Source organism: Manacus candei, unplaced genomic scaffold, assembly GCF_025592945.1.
Source record: "Manacus candei isolate 608988 ecotype Guabito, Panama unplaced genomic scaffold, ASM2559294v1 h1tg000041l, whole genome shotgun sequence".
Taxonomy (NCBI): Eukaryota; Metazoa; Chordata; class Aves; order Passeriformes; family Pipridae; genus Manacus; species Manacus candei.
Genome location: NW_026138089.1, coordinates 8,026,782 through 8,046,378, shown reverse-complemented (window position 1 = coordinate 8,046,378; position 19,597 = coordinate 8,026,782). Strand labels below are relative to the sequence as shown.

At 40.6% G+C, this 19,597-nt stretch overlaps 2 protein-coding genes across 2 annotated transcripts in view; both read left to right on the top strand.

Annotated features, from left to right (window-relative positions):
* The first annotated feature begins 1,426 nt into the window (after window positions 1-1,426).
* TCEANC (transcription elongation factor A N-terminal and central domain containing) lies at window positions 1,427-17,913 on the top strand. Its single transcript, XM_051794970.1, is given in 4 exon segments — window positions 1,427-1,947; window positions 9,379-9,444; window positions 12,399-12,925; window positions 12,927-17,913. Coding segments are annotated over 4 exon segments (1,467 nt in total). The 5' UTR covers window positions 1,427-1,637; the 3' UTR covers window positions 13,491-17,913.
* Window positions 14,000-19,597, top strand: part of RAB9A (RAB9A, member RAS oncogene family) — a 394,770-nt gene continuing 389,172 nt past the window's right edge. The window contains exon 1 of the mRNA XM_051794990.1: window positions 14,000-14,126. The gene's annotated coding sequence lies outside the window, so the exon portion shown is untranslated. The remainder of the gene's footprint in view (window positions 14,127-19,597) is intronic.

Below are 19,597 nucleotides of genomic sequence, written 5' to 3'. Positions count from 1 at the left end.
GGATGGTGTGCAGGAGCACTGAATAGCTCCCCAGACATGGTCTAACAGGGCCCAAGTCCAAGCTCTTCCTCAAATGATTCCCAGGCAGAGCTTGGGAGTCAAAATGCTCCAAGAATCACTCCCAGGAGGTAGTTCACTCGCAAAAGCCCCATTTTTTTTGTTGGCATGTTTAATTTTCTACTATTAATTTTCTGCTATTGTTCTGTAGACAGACAATAGCAAAGTTAGCAGCTCATTCAGGCAGTTGAAATCTTCCAGACCTGACTGCCCTGCTCCATTGCTTTATTCTGGCTATACAGGGAACATCAGGGAACACCAGGGAACATTTTTGATGCCCAAAATCTGCTTGCTGAACTGGACACCTCTGGCGTAGAGTCAGTAAATCAGACTTAGGCACGTAAAGCAGGCGATCAGAATCTGGCCTTAAGTTCAGGTTGATAGCAGTTTAATGTTAAATCTCTGGATTTTTATTCACTTCAGGTTATTACAGTCATCATAATCTCTGTGTTTTAATTCACTGCAGTGTTATATTTTCTTGCTATATTTGATACATGGTATTTTTGTGTACTGCATTAAGATTTGTCTTCCCACCTGAAAAATTACTCAATTTACAATTATATTAGTACCATAAAAAAAGGAAGTCACAAACATGATAAAATGGTACAAAATACTGATAAAAAACTTTTATAAGTACATGCCATAAAGTAATCAGAAACAATATACTTCAAATTCACCCACAAAAAAACTATTCTCCCCTCAAGCACTAATTTTATTCTAAACTCAGTAATGTTCACAGCTGATTTTAAAAGCGCTAGAACATATACTGTACTCAAGAAAGCCACATGTTCACTAACAGTGAGTTACTCATTAACATCATCTTCCTACTCAGGATGTAAATATATGGCAGTCCTAATTTTCTTTCTCTTCTTTGAAACTTCCAGAATGTTAAAACAGTCACCTTTTCTAAAGGTAAAGGGGACTTGTAGAATGGCCTGACTATGTGCACTATTGAAAATGTGTGTCAGAGTGGGAATAGCAAGATAATAATGTTTGCCTTTATGGTTCAAACAGTCAAACTGAAAGGTGTCTGCAAAGAATCTTGTGATACTGAATGACTGTGCAAGCAAATTGGATATGAAAATTAACTGTAGATCACTGCAAAGGAATGGAATAGGAATAAATAATCTTCTTTATATCATAGATGTAGTCCGTGGCTCCGAATTAGCTTATACCTCTAAGGAAAATGATCTGAGAATGACTGTATTTTCCTTTGGAATGCTCACTTGCACTGAAAAAGACAAAAAAAGCACATCAAGCACGTAAATGTCCCATGTCCAGATCCATTTCCCATGTATTTGTCCCATATTTCCTGTACTGACATTGCTGTCCACCATGTCACACAGGGGCACTTTGTAGTTCATCTGCTTGCTGGTTCCTTCAGGAGAAGCGTCAATGGATTTAAATCATGTTCATCATAGTTTGAGAGCTCTGTTCTTTAACATCTAGTTACTATCTCAAGGGCACTGTGTGTATGTAAAGAACCCCAGGGCTGTCACAACAAATTCCTATTTGACTAGCTAACATCAGATTGGTTCACTGTGTATGCATAGCAGAAAAGGAGACACGGAGAGACATGGATGTTTATCTCAATGGCGCCCAGAACTGGACCGCACTTGAGATGCGGACGCACCACTTGCGGTGCGGCCTCAGCAGTGCCGAGTACAGAGGGACAAACACTTCCTAGGTCGTCTGGCCGCACTATTTCTGATACATCGGGACGTGGCCTCTCTGCCCGGGGGCACCTCCCGCGCCGGCCCCCCGCCCACAGCGGGGCCTCCCGAGCCCGGAGTCCGGCGGCGCTGTGGCACTGCCGGGGCCTGCGCGCAGCCGCCCGCCCGCGGACATGGCGGCGGAGCAGGAGGCCGGCGGCAGGCGCCGCCTGCGGAGGTGAGGGCGCCGGCCCCGCTGCCGGGGCACGGGAGGCGCGGGGACAGCGCTGCGTGTTTGGCCGGGGGTAGCGGGAGTGCGGCTTCTCCTCCTCGGTGATGTCCGGGGAGCCACCGCCCCGTGCCCTGGCGGTGGGGGTGAGGCCCGCGGGGGAGCCACGAGCCGTCCCGCTGCTCCCCAGCGCCGGTTTGGCCTCCAGCACGGGGAACTGCGGTTTGCCCTTCAGCACCCCGGGGAACAGCGGTTTGCCCTCCCAAGCCCCGGCTGGCCCGAGCGGGGAACAGCGGTAACGGCGCCCTGGGAAGCGGGGTTCGGTAGGTAGGGCCGTGGTTGCTTTTCCTCCTGTGCCCGCGCCATGCCGGGGATCCGAGGAGAGGCGGCGTTTCGCCCCCGAGCAAGACAGCCCCTGGCAAGACAGTCAAACTCCAGCTAGACGGGTCCGAGGATGTTTAGCAGGAACGGGCATGAGGAGCCGAGGAAGGTTTAGGTTGGACATTAGGAAAAATGTCTTCACGGGGTGATTAGACATTGGAATGGATAGCCCCTGGAGGTGGTGGAGTCACCATCCCTGCAGGTGTTTAAGGAAAGACTGGACGTGGCATTCAAGTCTAGTTGGCAAGGTGGCAAGGTTGGGCTGGATGATCTGAGAGGTCTTTTACAACCTAATTGATTCTGTGATTCTGTGAAGTTTTAATGAAGGATTTGGAGAAAAACCACAGAGTTAGTGGTATCCTGGATCAGTTACCATGTGCACTGGCCCACCCGTTGTATGGGGGCAACTGCTGGTAGATTTGCAAGCTGGTCCCCACCAAGTTTCTTGGGCCAGTGACCCAAGATGAGGGTTACGGCAGCATTGCTCAGCTGCTGGTGCCACGAGTCCGACCCCAAACCTCAGCCAGACAAGGTGTCACTGCGGCTGGCTTCAGCTGCTTCCTGACAAATACATACTGGGCTGCTGCTCCCTGCTGCTGGTATATATCAAATATATACCTCCTTCTGATATATATCAAAAGTGTCTATAAATCCACTCTACAGAAGCGACTGACCTTGAAAAATGCAATAATAGTACTATTATGGGAATTTTTATGTATTTGTTATGTTGGTCGCTATGCAGCATTGATGTCTTGAGATAAGACATATGATGGGCATAAGTATAGAAAGGAATTGGAGACTTCACACTTCTCAGTGTAGTACATTTAATAGTTAAAGATATAAACCCACTCTTCATTTCAAGTGTATTTCACATAATTTCAACCAGAACATCAGGTGTCTTGATCAAGACTGAAATTATGTACTTTCATATCTAATTATTCATATTATAGCAGAAAGAATTTTAGCGGACACTAATAATATCTTACAAATACCTTTTGTTTATATCACACACTACCTCTGTAGAGGGGTCAGGAACATAGGTTCTCTTCTGCATACAAAGGATTTGTTTTTGAAGGAAAAAAGTTATATAAATTTTCAGTGGAAATCCTATAAAAGAACGATAAAGTGATATCTAATCTAAGTATGGCCCTGGCAATGGAATGGCAATAGAAATAGTATAGAGCTGATGCTTAACTAAAAATTGAACATTAAAGCAATAAAATGTCTGTGTTCATCTGAAAAATGATGAAAAGCTCACAGAAGTTCATAAAGCATGTTTTTATTATTTACATGTTCCATTTTTATCTGAATTTGTCAGCACAGTTATCCATAAAAAGGCATTGGAGACTGAACACTTCCTTTTGCTCGTAGTGTGCTGAAATTGAAGTCCTTGCTAGCTCTATATAAAAATAATCTTTAAAGCTATTTTGTCAAGGAAATGTATTCAAGAGAAAGAATTGCTTGTTTCTCTCAAAAATCATTCATATTTTCTTTCTAAAGTATTAAGTGAAAAAATACACTTTGGGTAGGTATGTCTTAAGTACATTTTTACTTGTTTATTTAGGCTTTAAGTTCAAGCCAATCTGTTTTGTTGGACTTTTGTGCCAGTGCAAAAGCTCACTGAAAGGAGGATGTGAGATCCACCTTAGGAAAGCTTCATTTAGGTTGAGGTTGTCCAGGTTTCAGACAACCTGGACATCTGCAAGAGGATATAAGCAATTTTTTTTAGGACTGAAAAATAGGTGGATACACTGCCACTTAAAAGCCAGTGTTAAACCTGCACTTCACAACATGTACTTCAGTAGGTTTAAAAAATTAATGCTATTAATTCTAACCAAACAAGAAATTCCAGAGGAAGATACAAAATAGTGGAGAAATATCTAAACTCTAATGCCAAGCATGAACATGAGAGGTAACATCGTTATGGATAAACAGGGAAAGGATTGTCTGTCTTGTACAGTTACAATAGAACATGTAAAACTCTGATTTTTTTTTTCCAGAAAAGTAAACTTAGTGATTTTGTCTGTGGTGGAAAGATGGCAACACTAGAGGCTCACAGCCTTAAAAGAAATGCAGAACAGTTCCCAGTTTTTTACTTCTAAAAGCAATATAGTGTATAAGCCAATCTCAGTGTATTGGGAATTCTGAATTATGATTTCCCAGTGTTTGGAGGACATTGTAATGAATGCTTCTTTTACGCAGACATTGAGTAGAGGGAGCAGACCAGATGTCTGGTACAATCCCAGTGGTGTTCAGACGCAGAGAGAGCACGCACACACTTCGTGAACTGTTACCTGTATAAGGCAATATGTTTAATCTATGTTGAAGAAACCAGCTTCCACTTTGAAGATGTCATAGCCTTCCTGAAATTCTTTGGCTGGTTTGTCTGGAGGAGATTGAGGGGAGACCTCATTGCAGCCTACAACTTTCTCATGAGGGGCAGAGGAGGGGCAGGCACTGATCTCTTCTCTGTGGGGACCAGTGATAGGACCTGAGGGAATGGTCTGAAGTTGTGTCAGGGGAGGTTTAGGCTGGATATTAGAGAAAGGTTCCTCACCCAGAGGGTGGTTGGGCACAGGAACAGGCTCCCCTGGGAAGTGGTCACAGCACCAAGCCTGACAGAGTTCAAGAAGTGTTTGGACAATACTCTTGGGCACAGGATGTGACTCTTGGGGATGGTCCTGTGCAGGGCTAAGGGTTGTACTGGATGATCCTTGTGGGTCCCTTCCAACTCAGCATATTCTGTGATTCTGTGAAATATGGATATGAACATTTGCATCCATCCAGATGAACAGTTTAGGAGACTAAGCTATATTGAATAGAAGTAGTTAATTAGTAAACAATGACACAAAGCTGCTTAGATCATATTTCTATTGCCAGGTAGGTTTCTTGAGTGAGGAGGAATGTTTATAGCATCCTCTTGCTGTGGGAAAATAGTGAAATATTGTTCATATGGTCTGCCGGATTTAACAGTAATAATTATTTTTTGTTTTAAAATCTGTTACTGTTGTAAAAACATGAATGTTAGAAAAATGAAGCACTTGTTTCACAAAGTGCAAAGAAACTTTTTCACACAGTGAATTTTTGGTTGGGTACTGAGGCAGGTGATGCTACAGGAATGGTATTATCATTTTTTGCTTGTCCCAGCTTAAGTTTTGCCTTCATGATAGAGGCATGTTGGGAAAATGCTAGATGTATTTCTAACAAGCTTGAGTTTTTGGTCCAGATGATAAGCTATACTCTTTAGTTTGCAGGAGACTCTGTTAATTTATAGTCACAAAAATTATTATATGATTTTTGAAAAATTGTGTGCAGCCACACAAAAAGCCTGAATCCTGTGATAAACTGCACCGTAGCAAGTCAGCTTAATTAGTGCAAAACACATCTGTCACAATCTGTGTCTTTACCATAGCTAGGTAACATTAATTCATGTCTGAGTCATCTAGTTTCATTCAACACTCTTCTGATGTGTATTTGTCACTTGTAGCCACAGTGGAAGTTCATGTTTGGAAAAAGTACCCTGTGTGTCAAAAGCCTGACTTTTGACTTGCTTGAAGCCCCAGCTAGTACCTCATACTGACAAGCAGTAGAAAGAGGCTGAGAGAAAAGGGAATTCTCTGCCAGCTGTGATAAGTCTTTGTCATGAAAATTTGAAAAAACAGATAACCCAATGGAACATTTCTGTGACCTTGTGCCCAAACTAGGAAATGGGATGGGAATAAAGTTAGTGAATACTGAAAAATGATCTGGTTGTAGATTAGAGAAACCATGCAAGTGTTTCTTTATGTAAAATGGTGCAAGTTTTAAAGCAAATAGAAGCACACATTATTTATACATAATTTCCAATGAAACTGTTGATGAAAAATCTCTCAGAACTCTATTTACATTTTATTATTGCCATACTGAGTCAGAATGTATTAGAATGAATTGTGAGTATGTATAGCTGTCCTATTGTGGAAGAGATTAGCTAGTAACTCCACTCGATACTTGTAATCTGTAACTTGTTAAAAGTAAATTTAGTAATTTTTAACTCCTTAAAAGTATTTTATTAAAAAGATCAACCATATCAATAGAAATAAAGATATCAGTGGAATAATGTATTACTTCTAAGATTTTCAGGGTTTCAACTAGTTACCTACTTAATTCAGTACAAGAATTCACATAATTAAGGCAGATAGAATATAGGAAAAGCTAAAATATCTTCTAGGGAGACTCAATTTCATTCTAAACTAAGTTATTAAAAGAAGTCATTAGCAAGGTAAATTCTCTGCTGGGATGTGTGTGTCCACTCTAACATCAGCTGAATGTCCTAGAACTCAAAACAGCTGCAGCTGTTCAGTTTATAAAGAATTTTCCTCATCTAGTAATTTCTGCTGTGAAACAAGCGAGGGTGTTATTCCTCTGGTGTAGCTGTAATATTTTGAGCCTCTTCCTGAACTCTGGCTGATGTCAAACGAAGCCAGTGGCTAAGCAGTCTGGTAAGGACAACAGCTTTTCCTATCTCATTAAATCCATGCATGTTTGTTTGATCTTATTAGAAAAATGTGCTGACAGCTCTAGTTTGGAATTGATCCCTGAGGCTTGAGAATTTCATTATGCACTCTATTGATTGTTTTATCTTTTTCCCTTTCTTTTTTTTTTAAGAAAATAAGAATTCTATTTTAATTAAAAATGGGGGTTCTGGGAGAAGCAACTCCAAATCAGAATTAAAAATTTGCCTTGTAAAAGAGGCTACTGTGTACATCTTCACATGAATGTGATGCACTCTGCCATTTCTCCCTGCAAACTCCCCATCTTAGGAAGAAAGCTGTGGGAGAGTGATTTCGGTGAGAGAAACACGGGACAGAGACAGTACAGCTCCAGATTAGTTAAGAGCACTGCAGTTGAAGCAGTCACTGATGCAGAAGATACAGAACAAAGCTATTTCTCCTTAGTAGTGCTGTGCACTCCACTGCCCCTGGATCTGTTACTGAGAGGTGACTCTTCTTGATCAATGAGGTGTCTGTGGTCACAGACAGCTGGCAATTATACTGTTGTGTTGCCTCAGTTCTTATTGTATTAACTTAGCTTTATTCATGTGGCTATTCTTTGAAGATGATTTTCTGTCTAGTTCAGAATTTTTAGAGGTGGGAGGCAGTCCTGCTGAGAGGCAGGAAGAGCTGTGATTTTTGCCAAGATAAAATAAAAACCCCAGTAAATGGTTTCTTGGTGACATCTTTGAAATCTGCTCTCCCACTGTAGATAGGATGAAGGAATGTTTTTGGGTCTGGAAGCTGGCTATGAGAATTCTCTGATTTCTGCTTAGACTCTTGAGTTTAAAATAACATTTGATAATTTTTATTGTTTATACGAAATTTATGTTGCCCAAAGTAAGCCGGTGTTTCCAGGACTGTCCTATACATCATCTCTGCTATAGCATTAACTACATTTTTTTCAGAAAATTTATTATGCCATTAGGAGTACTTGACTTCAGATCCTCATATTGGCTGTGGTTTGGATTTTCTTCTGAGGTTGGGATGAGGGACAACTGGCGTCCACCCTTCCAAGACATTCATACCCATTTGCTTGGATGCACTCTGAGTTTGTCTTGATTTTTCAGGGTTATCTGTGCTAAGACAAAATAGGCTATGGCTTTGCACTGGATAAGGTGCAAAGACAAGGCTTTTACCCCAAATGATTTTGTAGAGGCCAGTGTTTTTACCAGGGACTGACTTTGCATTTAGCAGCATCTCAGGCTGGGGTTTTTTTTGTTTGGTTTTTTGTTTTACTCCTATTTAGTCATTATACTGTTTAAAAATGTTCTGATTCAACTTCACATTATTACAGGATGGCCATATTTTAAACCTGAGGTAGCCTAATCTTTTTTTTTGGTTTTTGGGAGCAAACTGACTTAGAAGATTTTTATTGATTGTCATTATTTATTCTTGTACACACAAGTGACTCATTATACTGTGCAGTCAGAGTGAAAACTCTTAATGATTTGGCAAGAAAGTGCTTCATCAGCACGGCATTACAGAGTCTTATTGTAAATATGAGCCAATCTCTACCTTCTAGCCTTCAATATACTCTTGGAATTCAAACCGATGTTCTCATGCATATTTGGAAAGCCACAGTGGTCAGGTGAAGTCCCCAGTGACTGGAAAAAGGGAAACATCACTCCCATTTTTAAAAAGGGGAGAAAGAAAGATCCAGGGAACTACAGACCAGTGAACCTCACTTCTGTTCCTGTGAAGATCCTCCCAGAAGATATGCTAAGGGCCATAAAAGACAAGGAGGTAATTCGAGGTAGCTAGCATGGTTTTACTAATGGCAAGTCATGCCTGACCACTCTGGTGGCCTTCTGTGAGGGAGTGAAGGCAACAGTCTTTACTCAGAGGGTGGTCAGGCACTGGAACAAGTTGCCCAGAGAAGTAGTGGATGCCCCATCCCTGGGAGTGTCCAAGGCCAGGATGGGGCTCTGAGCAACATGGTCTAGTAAATAGTATCCCTGCCCATGGCAGGGGGCTTGGAACTAGATGACCTCTAGGTCCCTTCCAACCCAAACCATTCTCTGATTATGTGATTCTATGCATTGCTTAAGTGAAATGCCTTGTGTAGTTGTGGTAGGGGTGAGAATGTTTGTATTGTACTGCACAAAATTGTGACACATTTATTCTTTCTTACATCTTTACCTGAACAAAGGCGCATGATTCATTTCATAACTTAAGAAAGAAAATGGTCTTTCTTGGATTTTTTTGTCCCTTGGAATTAGGAAGACAGCAGAACAGTGCTGACTGAGTACAATTCAGTTAATTTTATAAATATTTGCTCAGCAGCATTTGTCAAATTGCAGTAAATCAGGTAGAAAAGCAGTCAAACTCTAAATTTAAAAAAGTCAAATGAAAGAGCAATGTAAAGGACAAGGACTGGATAAGGGGTGCACCCTTTCCCTCCTGTCTGTATCCTAGCACCTATGGATTCTGCAGGGTTTTTTTGCCAAAATTTGGCAAATAGATACTGTAAAAATGTGAAGTCTCCTAAAGGTCATAGGGAAATTGTTTTATTTTTTTTTCTTCACAGACTGGAGTTTCTCATTATGCACATTTCACAAGATTCCATGGGTTTTCTATGCTACAGCTCCCTCAGGTGGTAAAATAATTTTCCATTTGGAATTCCAGCTTGGTTTCTGTGAAACACTTGATTTCTCTTCAGATGGTTTTGAGGCTTCTCCCAACTTACTGTTTGTTCTCTCTGATTTGTAACAGAAACATCAGAGTTCAAGGAACAAGAGTTTCAGTGGGAAAGAACTCACTCTTGCTATACTTGGGTTCCCACTAGAAAATACACCACAGTATTACCACAGCTTCAGTGATTTCTTATTTCTCCCTATAAGAATGTGAAGAACATGTTTTCTACAGTTGTTTGACATAATCATGTTGTGCCTTGATTAGAAAAGCAGAATTGGTGTTTGATTCAGACTTAACATGAAATGGGACACAGGATTCCCAGCAGTAATGACCTTTGCTTCATCCTTTGAATGGTAAAGATCAACCATTTGATTACCTTATATGTTCCTTATAAGTTCAGGAGTCTCTGTTTAATTTCTGATTGCATAACCAATGGTCTGTCTCAACCTTGGTGATAAGTCCAGTCCTTCCTTGATTTATAGGGCAACAAATGCACAAACAACTTTTTTTTTTTTTCAGCACAGTTCCTTTTAATTTGGAAACAGAGATGAAATTTATACTCGATTAGTTAGTGTAATATATACTTCAGAAGTATATGTTGCTTTTCATCTTGAAGGATCTTAAAATCTTTTGCAAACTAGGTACACACCACAAAGCCAGGGCTGTTCCAAGAATATTTTCCCTGCAGAAATCTCTCTGGTGTCATTGATTATTTACCTTTATTCAGTTGTTTCTCTGCTGGCTCTTTCTTGTGCTTCTGCCAGTTACCAGTGCATATCCCACTCCATTGCAATATTTAATTATGGATTCAGTTCTGTTCTTGTCATATTTTTGATTACTTACTTTTTCTGTTACTTTTACCCAGCTTTGGTTAGTAAGTTTGAAGGGAGTCACTCAGTCCTACCTCATATAAAGATGTACATGTTGAGGGAAGCATTCCCTTAGAAGTGATTGTTTTGACTTAAATGTGAATAGTCTGTTAGGTGGTTTAATTTCCAAAATTTTTTTAAAATAATTGTTCATAGTTTGATGTCCCTATTCTGTTTTCAGTTTGTTTATTTAACTCCTGCTATAATATTTATGAACTGGAATGTAGTGCTGCTTAAACTTGAAAAGGTCAATGCATGACTGAGAAGATTTTGTGCATAAATTTAGAGGACTAACTGCAGAAAAGAGGAACACAACGTTAACACACCATCCATTTCTGCATTCTACATTTAATTCTCCTTTTCAGCAAGTAGAAGAATAACATTAGTTATATCAACATATTTTTGTGTGTAAATTTACAATAACAATGCACTGAGCATTTTTTTGGTCAAAGGAGTTGAGGCAAAGGAATCAAAAGGAAATTTTATTCAAGCCATGAGACTTTGCATTCTGAAAACACCATTTGGTTTTCCTTTACACACTGGCATATATGGGAGCACACTTTAATAATGCTACAGCTGTAAGAAAATAGAGGGATGTGTCTTTAAGTTTTAAGAATTTTCAAAATTGGTAGCTGTCATTGTTTTGAAACTGTTTTGCTGATGTCACTGTTTCTGAGCTTCCCTATCCTGATAATCCAACTGTAATATGAAGCCAGAACTAGCAAGAGAAAGGCAGCAGTAGGGACATCAGTTAGAAGTTTACTACTCTGAATTGTTTCTCTGATAACACCTATAAAGAGAAATTTTTAGAAGAGATATAGCATAGCAAGTGAAAAGTCGAGGATCATGTAGGAACTAGAATGGTGTTTTGGGCTTAAATTTCACTGATTTATGTCAGTTCACTTAGACTTTCTGCAGAGTAACCCCAAAACTTCACTTTGCAGCTCCCAATACAACGTGTTCACCTACTTGCTGTTCACTAATTGAAGAAATCCCTAATATCAAGTTATGGTGACAAAAAGTACTCCAAAAGCCTGAAAACTCTGGCATCTCCATTAGGTGCTTGAAAAACTCATTTAGGTCAGTAACTTTTGGTCAGATGCCAAGTCCTCATTAGCTGGTTAATTTTATTCTTTTGAAGTAACAAAGGCTTGAGGAAAAAGTGTGAAATGAAAAAATCACAATTCACAGGTATCTCATCTGTCTGCTGTAGAAGTTAAAATTTTAACTAATACAATGTGACTGTGCAAATTTTCTTAAACTTTCTAACTTTGTTTGTTTCCTGGGTCATTCTTAATGCATGTGTCTATTTTCTGCACTTATCAGTAATTCCATTGCACAGGCTACAACATACAGTGGCAAAAACAAATTTGTGGAAAACGTAGCTATGATACACATTGCTCCCTATTCCAAGTCAGTCTTCTAATGCCAAATCCTGTATATTTGAATTTATCTAAAGAATTTCTTATGAGAAACCAAGTGGAAACTTGCAGACTTCATTGAAACAAAACCACAGATAGCCAAACATCTCAGCATTTGTTATAAGAATTTGTGAAAAAAAATTTTTAACTTAATATATGGTTACAGGAATGACTAATTTATAAAACCAAACCCCCAAAACCCAACTAAACTTGTAATCCCCCCCCCAAAAAAAAGCCAAAAAAAGCACCTTACAATGTGAAGGTTTTGGACCCACTTTGATTTTTCTATTATTCTGTGTCATTGTGCCTTACACTGAGTTCATTTGTAGTCACTTGACTACCCCAGCAGAAGTCCCTCTGGGCTCTCCTGTCTGATAGTATTTTTCTGGAATGAGTTAGACTAGCATTTGCATTTTTCCAGGAGCTGAGCTCCTCTGCATTTTGCATTTGCTTCATTAATTCTTCTGTACACAATTTCAAGAAAATGGTGGCAAACCCAGTAATGTATACAAATAAAATAGTGTAAAATAGCATGAAATGAAAAAGAAAACCATGTGTGAATATACAGAAGATGAATTAATGCCATAAATGCAGTAAATATGATAATTTTTTTTTTGTTTCAGGTTTAAAAATGTCTGATTGGAAAAATATTGTACACAGAACCCAATGTATTGAAAAACTGCTGTCTGAGAACAATTTTCAAGATATTGAGGATCATCTTAAAGAACTTGAAGATATTGATATGATTGTAGAATATCTTCAGGGGACAGAAGTTACCAAGGCTGTATACAGAGTACTCAAGAGCTGCCCTTCAGGACGGTTGAAAAAGAAAGCAAAGCAGTTATTATCAAGGTGGAAAGCACTTTACAAGAATAACTGTGTTCGGTCAATGCAAGTTAGACAGTCATTTTCTGCGTATGTGAAAGAGGAAATCGGGCATTGCAGTGTGGTTCCTAGAGAGCAGTTGCTGTCTGAAGGACCATATCAGGAGGAGGCAATAGCTGGTACTAGTTCCAGCTTTTTGGTCCCATCACAAACTGTTAAAAATGTGGCATGTAACAATGCAGAAGGCAGTGTGAATCAGCCACCTTCTTTTGAGGAGCAACACATTGTTAATGAAGATTCTAAATCTGTTGTTAATGGAGCAAGTCTGCCATCAGGACCCGATGAGAGCTCTTAGGTATAAATGTACAGATCTTCTGTATAAAGCTTTGATTGGTTCTGCCAAAGATGAAGAAGAAACTGTTAAATGGCTACAGTTATCTAAAGAAATTGAAAAACATATTTTTGCTCTTCATGCTAAAAATGACAAAAAATATAAAAATTGCATCAGAAGTAAAATCTCTAACTTGAAGAACCCTAAAAATTGCCACTTGAAACATAACCTTTTTACAGGGACTTTGAGCCCCAAGGCTTTTGCTGAGATGACAGTGATGGAAATGGCCAGCGATGAACTGAAACAGCTCAGGGCTCAGTACACAGAATCATCTATTCAGGAACATCAGCTTCCACAAGTTATTAATGGCACACAGACAAACAAAATAAAGTGTAGGCGCTGTGAAAAATTTGATTGCACTGTCACAATGATCGCCAGAGGAACTCTCTTTCTTCCAGGTTGGGTGCAAAACACGAATCCAGATGAACAAATGTTGACTTACGTTGTTTGTAATGCATGTGGAGAGCAGTGGTATCACAACAGATGGATTTGTTTGTAACACTATCCCTTCTGAATAAGTGGTTTGCAAACATTGATATGAGAGAGTGCTGCCACGGCCCGAGGGAAAAAGGGATATGGACACGGCACCACACAAAGGATTCAGACGCAGCTGAGGGTCTGGGTGCAATGCCGATTTATTGAGAGAACACAGGCACTTATATAGGGTAAATCTGAGGGGAGGATTCAGAACTGGGGAGGAGCATGGGACTGACAGCTCAGGGTAAGACAGGATTGGGAGACAGGGGAAAGGTGGGTGTAACTTCTGGGTATCCAGGGGAAAGGACCAATGATAGCTCACTCTGCACTGCGGCAAACCTCAACCGATCAGTGACAGAGGAGCAGGAAAGCAGGGGAGAACAAGGTGGTAAACAACTTTTGGCAGGAAAATCTGAGGGACAAAGGGGAATAATATTGGGGTACATTAAACTTGATGCAAAACCAATGATGAACTGGGGAATAACGGTCAGTCCAATAAGTTAACAGTCCATTTAAGCTCTGTAAATGTCCCTCCACGCTTGAAATCTCTCCCAATCGGACTTCTCATTCTCCTCATCTCCCCCTTCTTTGTTTATTGAAGCGGTGTTGACATCGATACTTCTTAGCAGCAACTTGTGGAGGCATACAACTAAACAAGGTAAACAGGTTAAAAATGCAATGAGGGCACACACGGAGATCACAATAATGATTATTATTTTTCGGGACCATTTGGGAAGTGAAGGGAGGTTTAGCCAATCAAACAATCCATCCAACCCCTCACTGCGGGATTGGTGGATATCTTGAACTAAATTTTTCAACTGATTGATACTCTGATGAATTGACTGTGCATGATCCAAAAAATTCACACAGCACATGCCTTCTAACTCCTGGCACCCATGTCTGTGTGCCAGGAGTAGGAAGTCAATGGCTGCACGATTTTGTAAACTGATTTCTTTTAACTTTTGTGTATCTGCTAGCAGGCCTTTGATTGCAGTGGTGGTGGCATTAGCTTCCTTGGTCAGCCAGCAACCAAGGTGGGTCAAAAGGTATAGGCTGTTCCTATCCCCGGGATCGGGAAGGAAGCCCAGAAATTTTTCATGCGGGACCAGATGTGGATGTTGGAATCGCAATCCGCCGGGAAGGGTAAAGGAGGTGGCGGAGTGATGATTCCAGTGTCCACGTGTGGTGCCGCAACATCACGGGGAGTAGGAACTTTTGGTTTTGGGCTGGTGGCGCGTGGTGTTGTTGTCTTTGGCTTAGGAAACCTAAGTGGTGTGCCCATTGCAAAGGATAGGGATCTTTTAACTTGATTCTTAGGGGTAAAGGGTTGATCCAATAATTTAAACTTCACTGGGTTAAAAAGTGCCAGTTTTCCTCCTGTGCAGGGACCCCCTTCCAGGTAAGCAGGAATACCCTGCCATGCCCGATCCCCGCACAGAAGGAAAAATCCTTTTGGGAGTCTCATATTTCTCGGCACATGTTCGGTTGCTACTGTAGTAGCAATCGAATTGTTACACCACAGCGAGGGGGTTCCTTGGTAAATTGGTCTGCTAGCGGATACATTATGGGGTGTGAATAGATTGGGCTCCATGTAACGATGAAATAAGATACAATTATTGGTGGGGAGAGAACCAAGGAGGTCAATTTCTTGGGGAGGATCCGCAGTGAAAGCTTGGCCGGAAACAACCTGTGCTTAGTGTAACAGAATTTAGTGGCAGGGATCCCAGACTCCGGGTTTGTGATACAAAAGCATTCCACTCCTCACCCGGAGTCACAGGAATACCCACTAGGCACCTTTGAAAGGGGTTACCAGGACTGGACAAGGCCAGGCACAAGGTGTCCATCCCAGTGGCCTTGGCCAGCGTTACCCACAGGTTCTCTGTCAGCTGCTTCATCCACTCTCTCAGGGGAGATGAGGTAGACTTGTTGCGGATCAGTCCTAAAGTGCCGATTAAGATGATGCAGGTGCAGAAGGTCCACATCTTGTGTTGGGATCCTGATGTATTCGTATTCTTCTTGCTGGGACCCACTTAGGTCCTGTGCCACCTGAAATACAGGCCTACCCTTTCCCCCAGGTGATCAGGGGAAAAGGGCCCGTCCAGATTTCTGTTGTGGGGTCTTTGTACATTACTTTTGCTTTTTGAGTACTCTGTGGAAAGTCAGATTTAAAGTGCTTGTCTACAGGACTTCTGTTTGTGTGAGTTTCAAATTCCTCCAATAAATTTAAAAAATTTAAGACGTACATCACTTTCTCTAATCTCTCTTGGGGGGTCATGCCTGTACTCCCCCTTCTTTGTTTTTTGAGTAAATTTTTTATGTTTTGATGTGCTCTCTCTACCATGCCCTGCCCTGTGGGGTTGTGTGGGACTCCAGTGGTATGGTGTACCCCCCATTCTTCAAAGAATCTCTTGGTGTCTGCAGATACGTAGGAGGATCCGTTGTCAGTTTTTATTTGCTTCGGGACACCCATCCTAGCAAATGCAGATAAAAAGTGTCTTTTCACGTCTCTGCTTTTTTCACCAGAATGCGCGGTGGCCACGATCATTTTTGAGAATGTGTCAATAGACACATGTACATATTTTAGTTTTCCAAATTCTGCTATGTGCGTGACATCTGACTGCCAAATCTCCAATGCTGTTAATCCTCTGGGGTTACTTCCTTCTGGAACTAGTGGAGCAACCATTTGGCAGTCAGGGCACGCTTTCAAAATTTCTTTTGCTTGAGCCAATTTTAAGCCGAATTGTTTCTGTAGTGACCGCGCATTCTGGTAAAAAAAATCATGGGAGATTTTTGCTTGCTGGTATAAATTGGGGGAAACAACCATACCTGCCAGATGGTCGGCAATCTGGTTTCCCTCCGCCACAGGACCTGGCAAAGTAGTGTGAGACCTCGTGTGGACAATATAGTAGCCGAATTTCCCGTTTCCAATTAAAAATAGCAAATTTTTCAACAGATTAAAAAGTTTTCCATTAGATACTTCTTTCAAATACGAATTTTCAATCCTTTTGACAACGCCCACAACGTATGCCGAATCTGATACAATATTAATGGGTTCACTGTTAAAAATTTGGAAGGCGCGAACAACTGCTGACAATTCCATGATTTGTGGAGAACCTTGAACTTTATGAATATTCTGTTGCCAATTGCCGTTTTCTCGCCAAACTATTACTGCATTTCTGGTTCTCCCAGATCCATCGGTGAAAAGCGTTTTGGCATTTTTTATTGGAAGGTCTGATTGCATAATTTTTAATTTTAATGGAATTGGAATCAGTCTCTGTAAAAATGGGCACGCCGGGAGGTGAAATTTGACTTCTCCCGGGTAACCCCCGATGGCAATCTGAAAATCCATGGAATTCTGCAGCAGTTGTTCCAGATGTTCAGAAGTCAGTGGGAGGTAAATGCAACCTGGCTCCTCTCCACTGAGTTCCAAACACCTGGTGCATCCTTTAAAGATTAACTTGCCAATCATTTCAAAAACGATAGTTTTTGAAAATTGATGTGGGAGGAATATCCACTCCCACAAACAGAAGTCCTTGGTGTCGCTTGTGAATTGGCCCAGAATGGCCAGTGGTTGTTGCTGTTCCCTGATAATAACTAGGGAAGATGGCAGTCCCTCCATCTTTCTGTAAGATTGTCTCTCTGAGATTTTGTTTTCAACTGTGGGAAGGGCTTGTTCTGCTTCTGTTGTTAAAAATCTGGGGGAGGACAAGTCTGCATCTCCTTTGAGCAATTCAAACAAGGGGTGCAAATCACCAGTTGTGATCCCCAGCACTGGTCAGATCCAATTGATCACTCCCAACAGCTTCTGGAGGTCATTTAAAGTTCGGACTTTCTTATCAATCAAAACTGATTGAGGCTTAATGGTTTTGGCAGTAATTTGGAGTCCGAGATACCTCCATGGTGCTTCCCTTTGTACCTTTTCAGGGGATACTTCCAATCCTTTGGAATTTAGAGCCGAAATTGTTGAATTTAGAGTCTGCTCAACTGCCAATTTTGTTTTGGCACAGATGAATACATCATCCATATAATGGAAGATGATTGACTGTGGGAATCTTTTCCTGATTGGCTCCAACACTTTTGCCACAAACATCTGGCATAGCGTAGGAGAATTTTTCATCCCCTGGGGAATTACCTTCCATTGGAACCTGCGATGGAGTTCACAAGTGTTGATGGCCGGGACTGAGACTTCTCATTCTCCTCAGAGTGCCTCTGTTGAAACTTATAACTTCAAATTCTGTATTGATACTATGTAGATGCTGTCACTAAAAGGTGCAAGATCAGTTTTAAAAAACTGCTAATGTATTTTTGAGGATGACTTCAATAAATCTATGTGGTTTTAAGTAATGTACATATGTAAAGAAATAAAAGAGTAGAGGGAAAAAAATTGTGACATGGTTATGCTATATCTGAGAGTGAAATATTCACTAGTAAATCCATTAAAAATATTCTGAGTGCTGCATTTTTTTTCTCAAGGGGCTGAGTATTTGGAATTTTTGTTATATTCAGCAGGAGTTCTTTCACAGAACCTAAGTTTCATTTACAGTAAACAAAACTGTTTCCAAAACTGCTGTTCACATACTTGCCTGCATTGCAGAGTGTTCAGCATGGATTCACTCCTTAATTAGATCACTTTTTGCAAGTAAGTGTTAAATTATTAAGTTGGTTTGAGAGGTAATTTCTAACAGGAAAAGAAACAAAAAATAGAATGTAGAGGGGGAGAAAACAGCTAGCAAATGAAAACAGGAATGACATCCTGCTTTAGCTTTTTATAGCTGTTGGAAAGAAAACAGGACCTGTGACAGTCTATCAGCATGCAGTCCAGATTTACAATATAAGGTGATGTGTCCCACAACTGTTAAGAAATTAATGTAGGATCAGAGAATGGATTATTTCAAAAAATTATGTAAATATATTATTGAATTTATCTTTGTTATAAAGGCATGAAATTAATAGGCATTAATCAGTTTCTGAGTGGATATCGTCTCTGGAATTGGGACATCTGGCCTGAACTGAGAAAATTAATGTTTTTATATTGTGCATTCTGGTTAATCAGAAACAATGAATAGAAGGAAATCTAATAGCTAAAGTTTTTATACATATTTTTGTTCCAGCATCAACGGGATGTTCACTGATTGTATACTATAAGCATTTATTTATTTAAAAAAAAATCATCCCGCATTCTTCTCACTTAAGTAATAGCCCTGTGTCTCTTACAAATGCACAACAGGCATTTTTCGGTTCAAGGCTAAAATGCATCAGCAGAGCAGGCAAACGTGGTGAGTATTGACTGGAGGAGTTGAGGCTGGTTCCTGCACCCGTCTGGCTCTGACACAGCTGGGGCTGGTCAGCTCCTCTGGGCTGAGACACTGCCCTGGAGCTCTCCAGCCACATGACCTGCCAGAGAAAGGAGTTAGGGACATGAGATGAGAAAATAGCTGTTGGTGAACTAAAAGCCAGCCAGGACTAAGAGACAGGCCTTTTATCTGTATGTGGGGAAAATGGTGTGTAACCTGTTATTAAGAAGAGACACTTAAAATATTCTACTAAAAAAAAAAAAAAGAAGAAAAATCTTTCCATTCAGTGGAGTATTAACAGTTAACTTTCAATGTTGTGATTTACTGTGGTATTACTTAAGATTTTTATCATGTGAAAATGTGCATTCTAGGGGAATTGCACTGATGTAAAATATATATTAAAGCTTTACACCAGACCCCTGGTGTTCAACTGTGTAACCAATCAGTGAATATCTGCCCTTCCTTCCCAGCCCTTACCTGTGTGCTGGAATTGTTGGTTACAAGTAGTCCTGCTTGTTTAAGTGGGAGTACTTCTGTGTAAAGTATTATTCTTAGCTTTCAATGAAACTACAGGAAGGCAAACACTTCTGTGTGACTGGTTCACAGTAGGCGCAGCATTGTTGTGTGCAGTCATTTTGAAGGTCATGGTCCTGTTGAGGAGAGCTGTACGCCGGTACTGTGCTGTGTCAGAACACCGTGTAGCAGAAGACTATTTTAGCTGTGAATAACAGACACTTATAAATAATTTCTGCCTGCCGTTGGTTTTGAAGCCATTCCAGTAATGTAGAGCTCATCCAAGTTTTATCTTGCCAACGGGAAATGTTACAAGGCATGG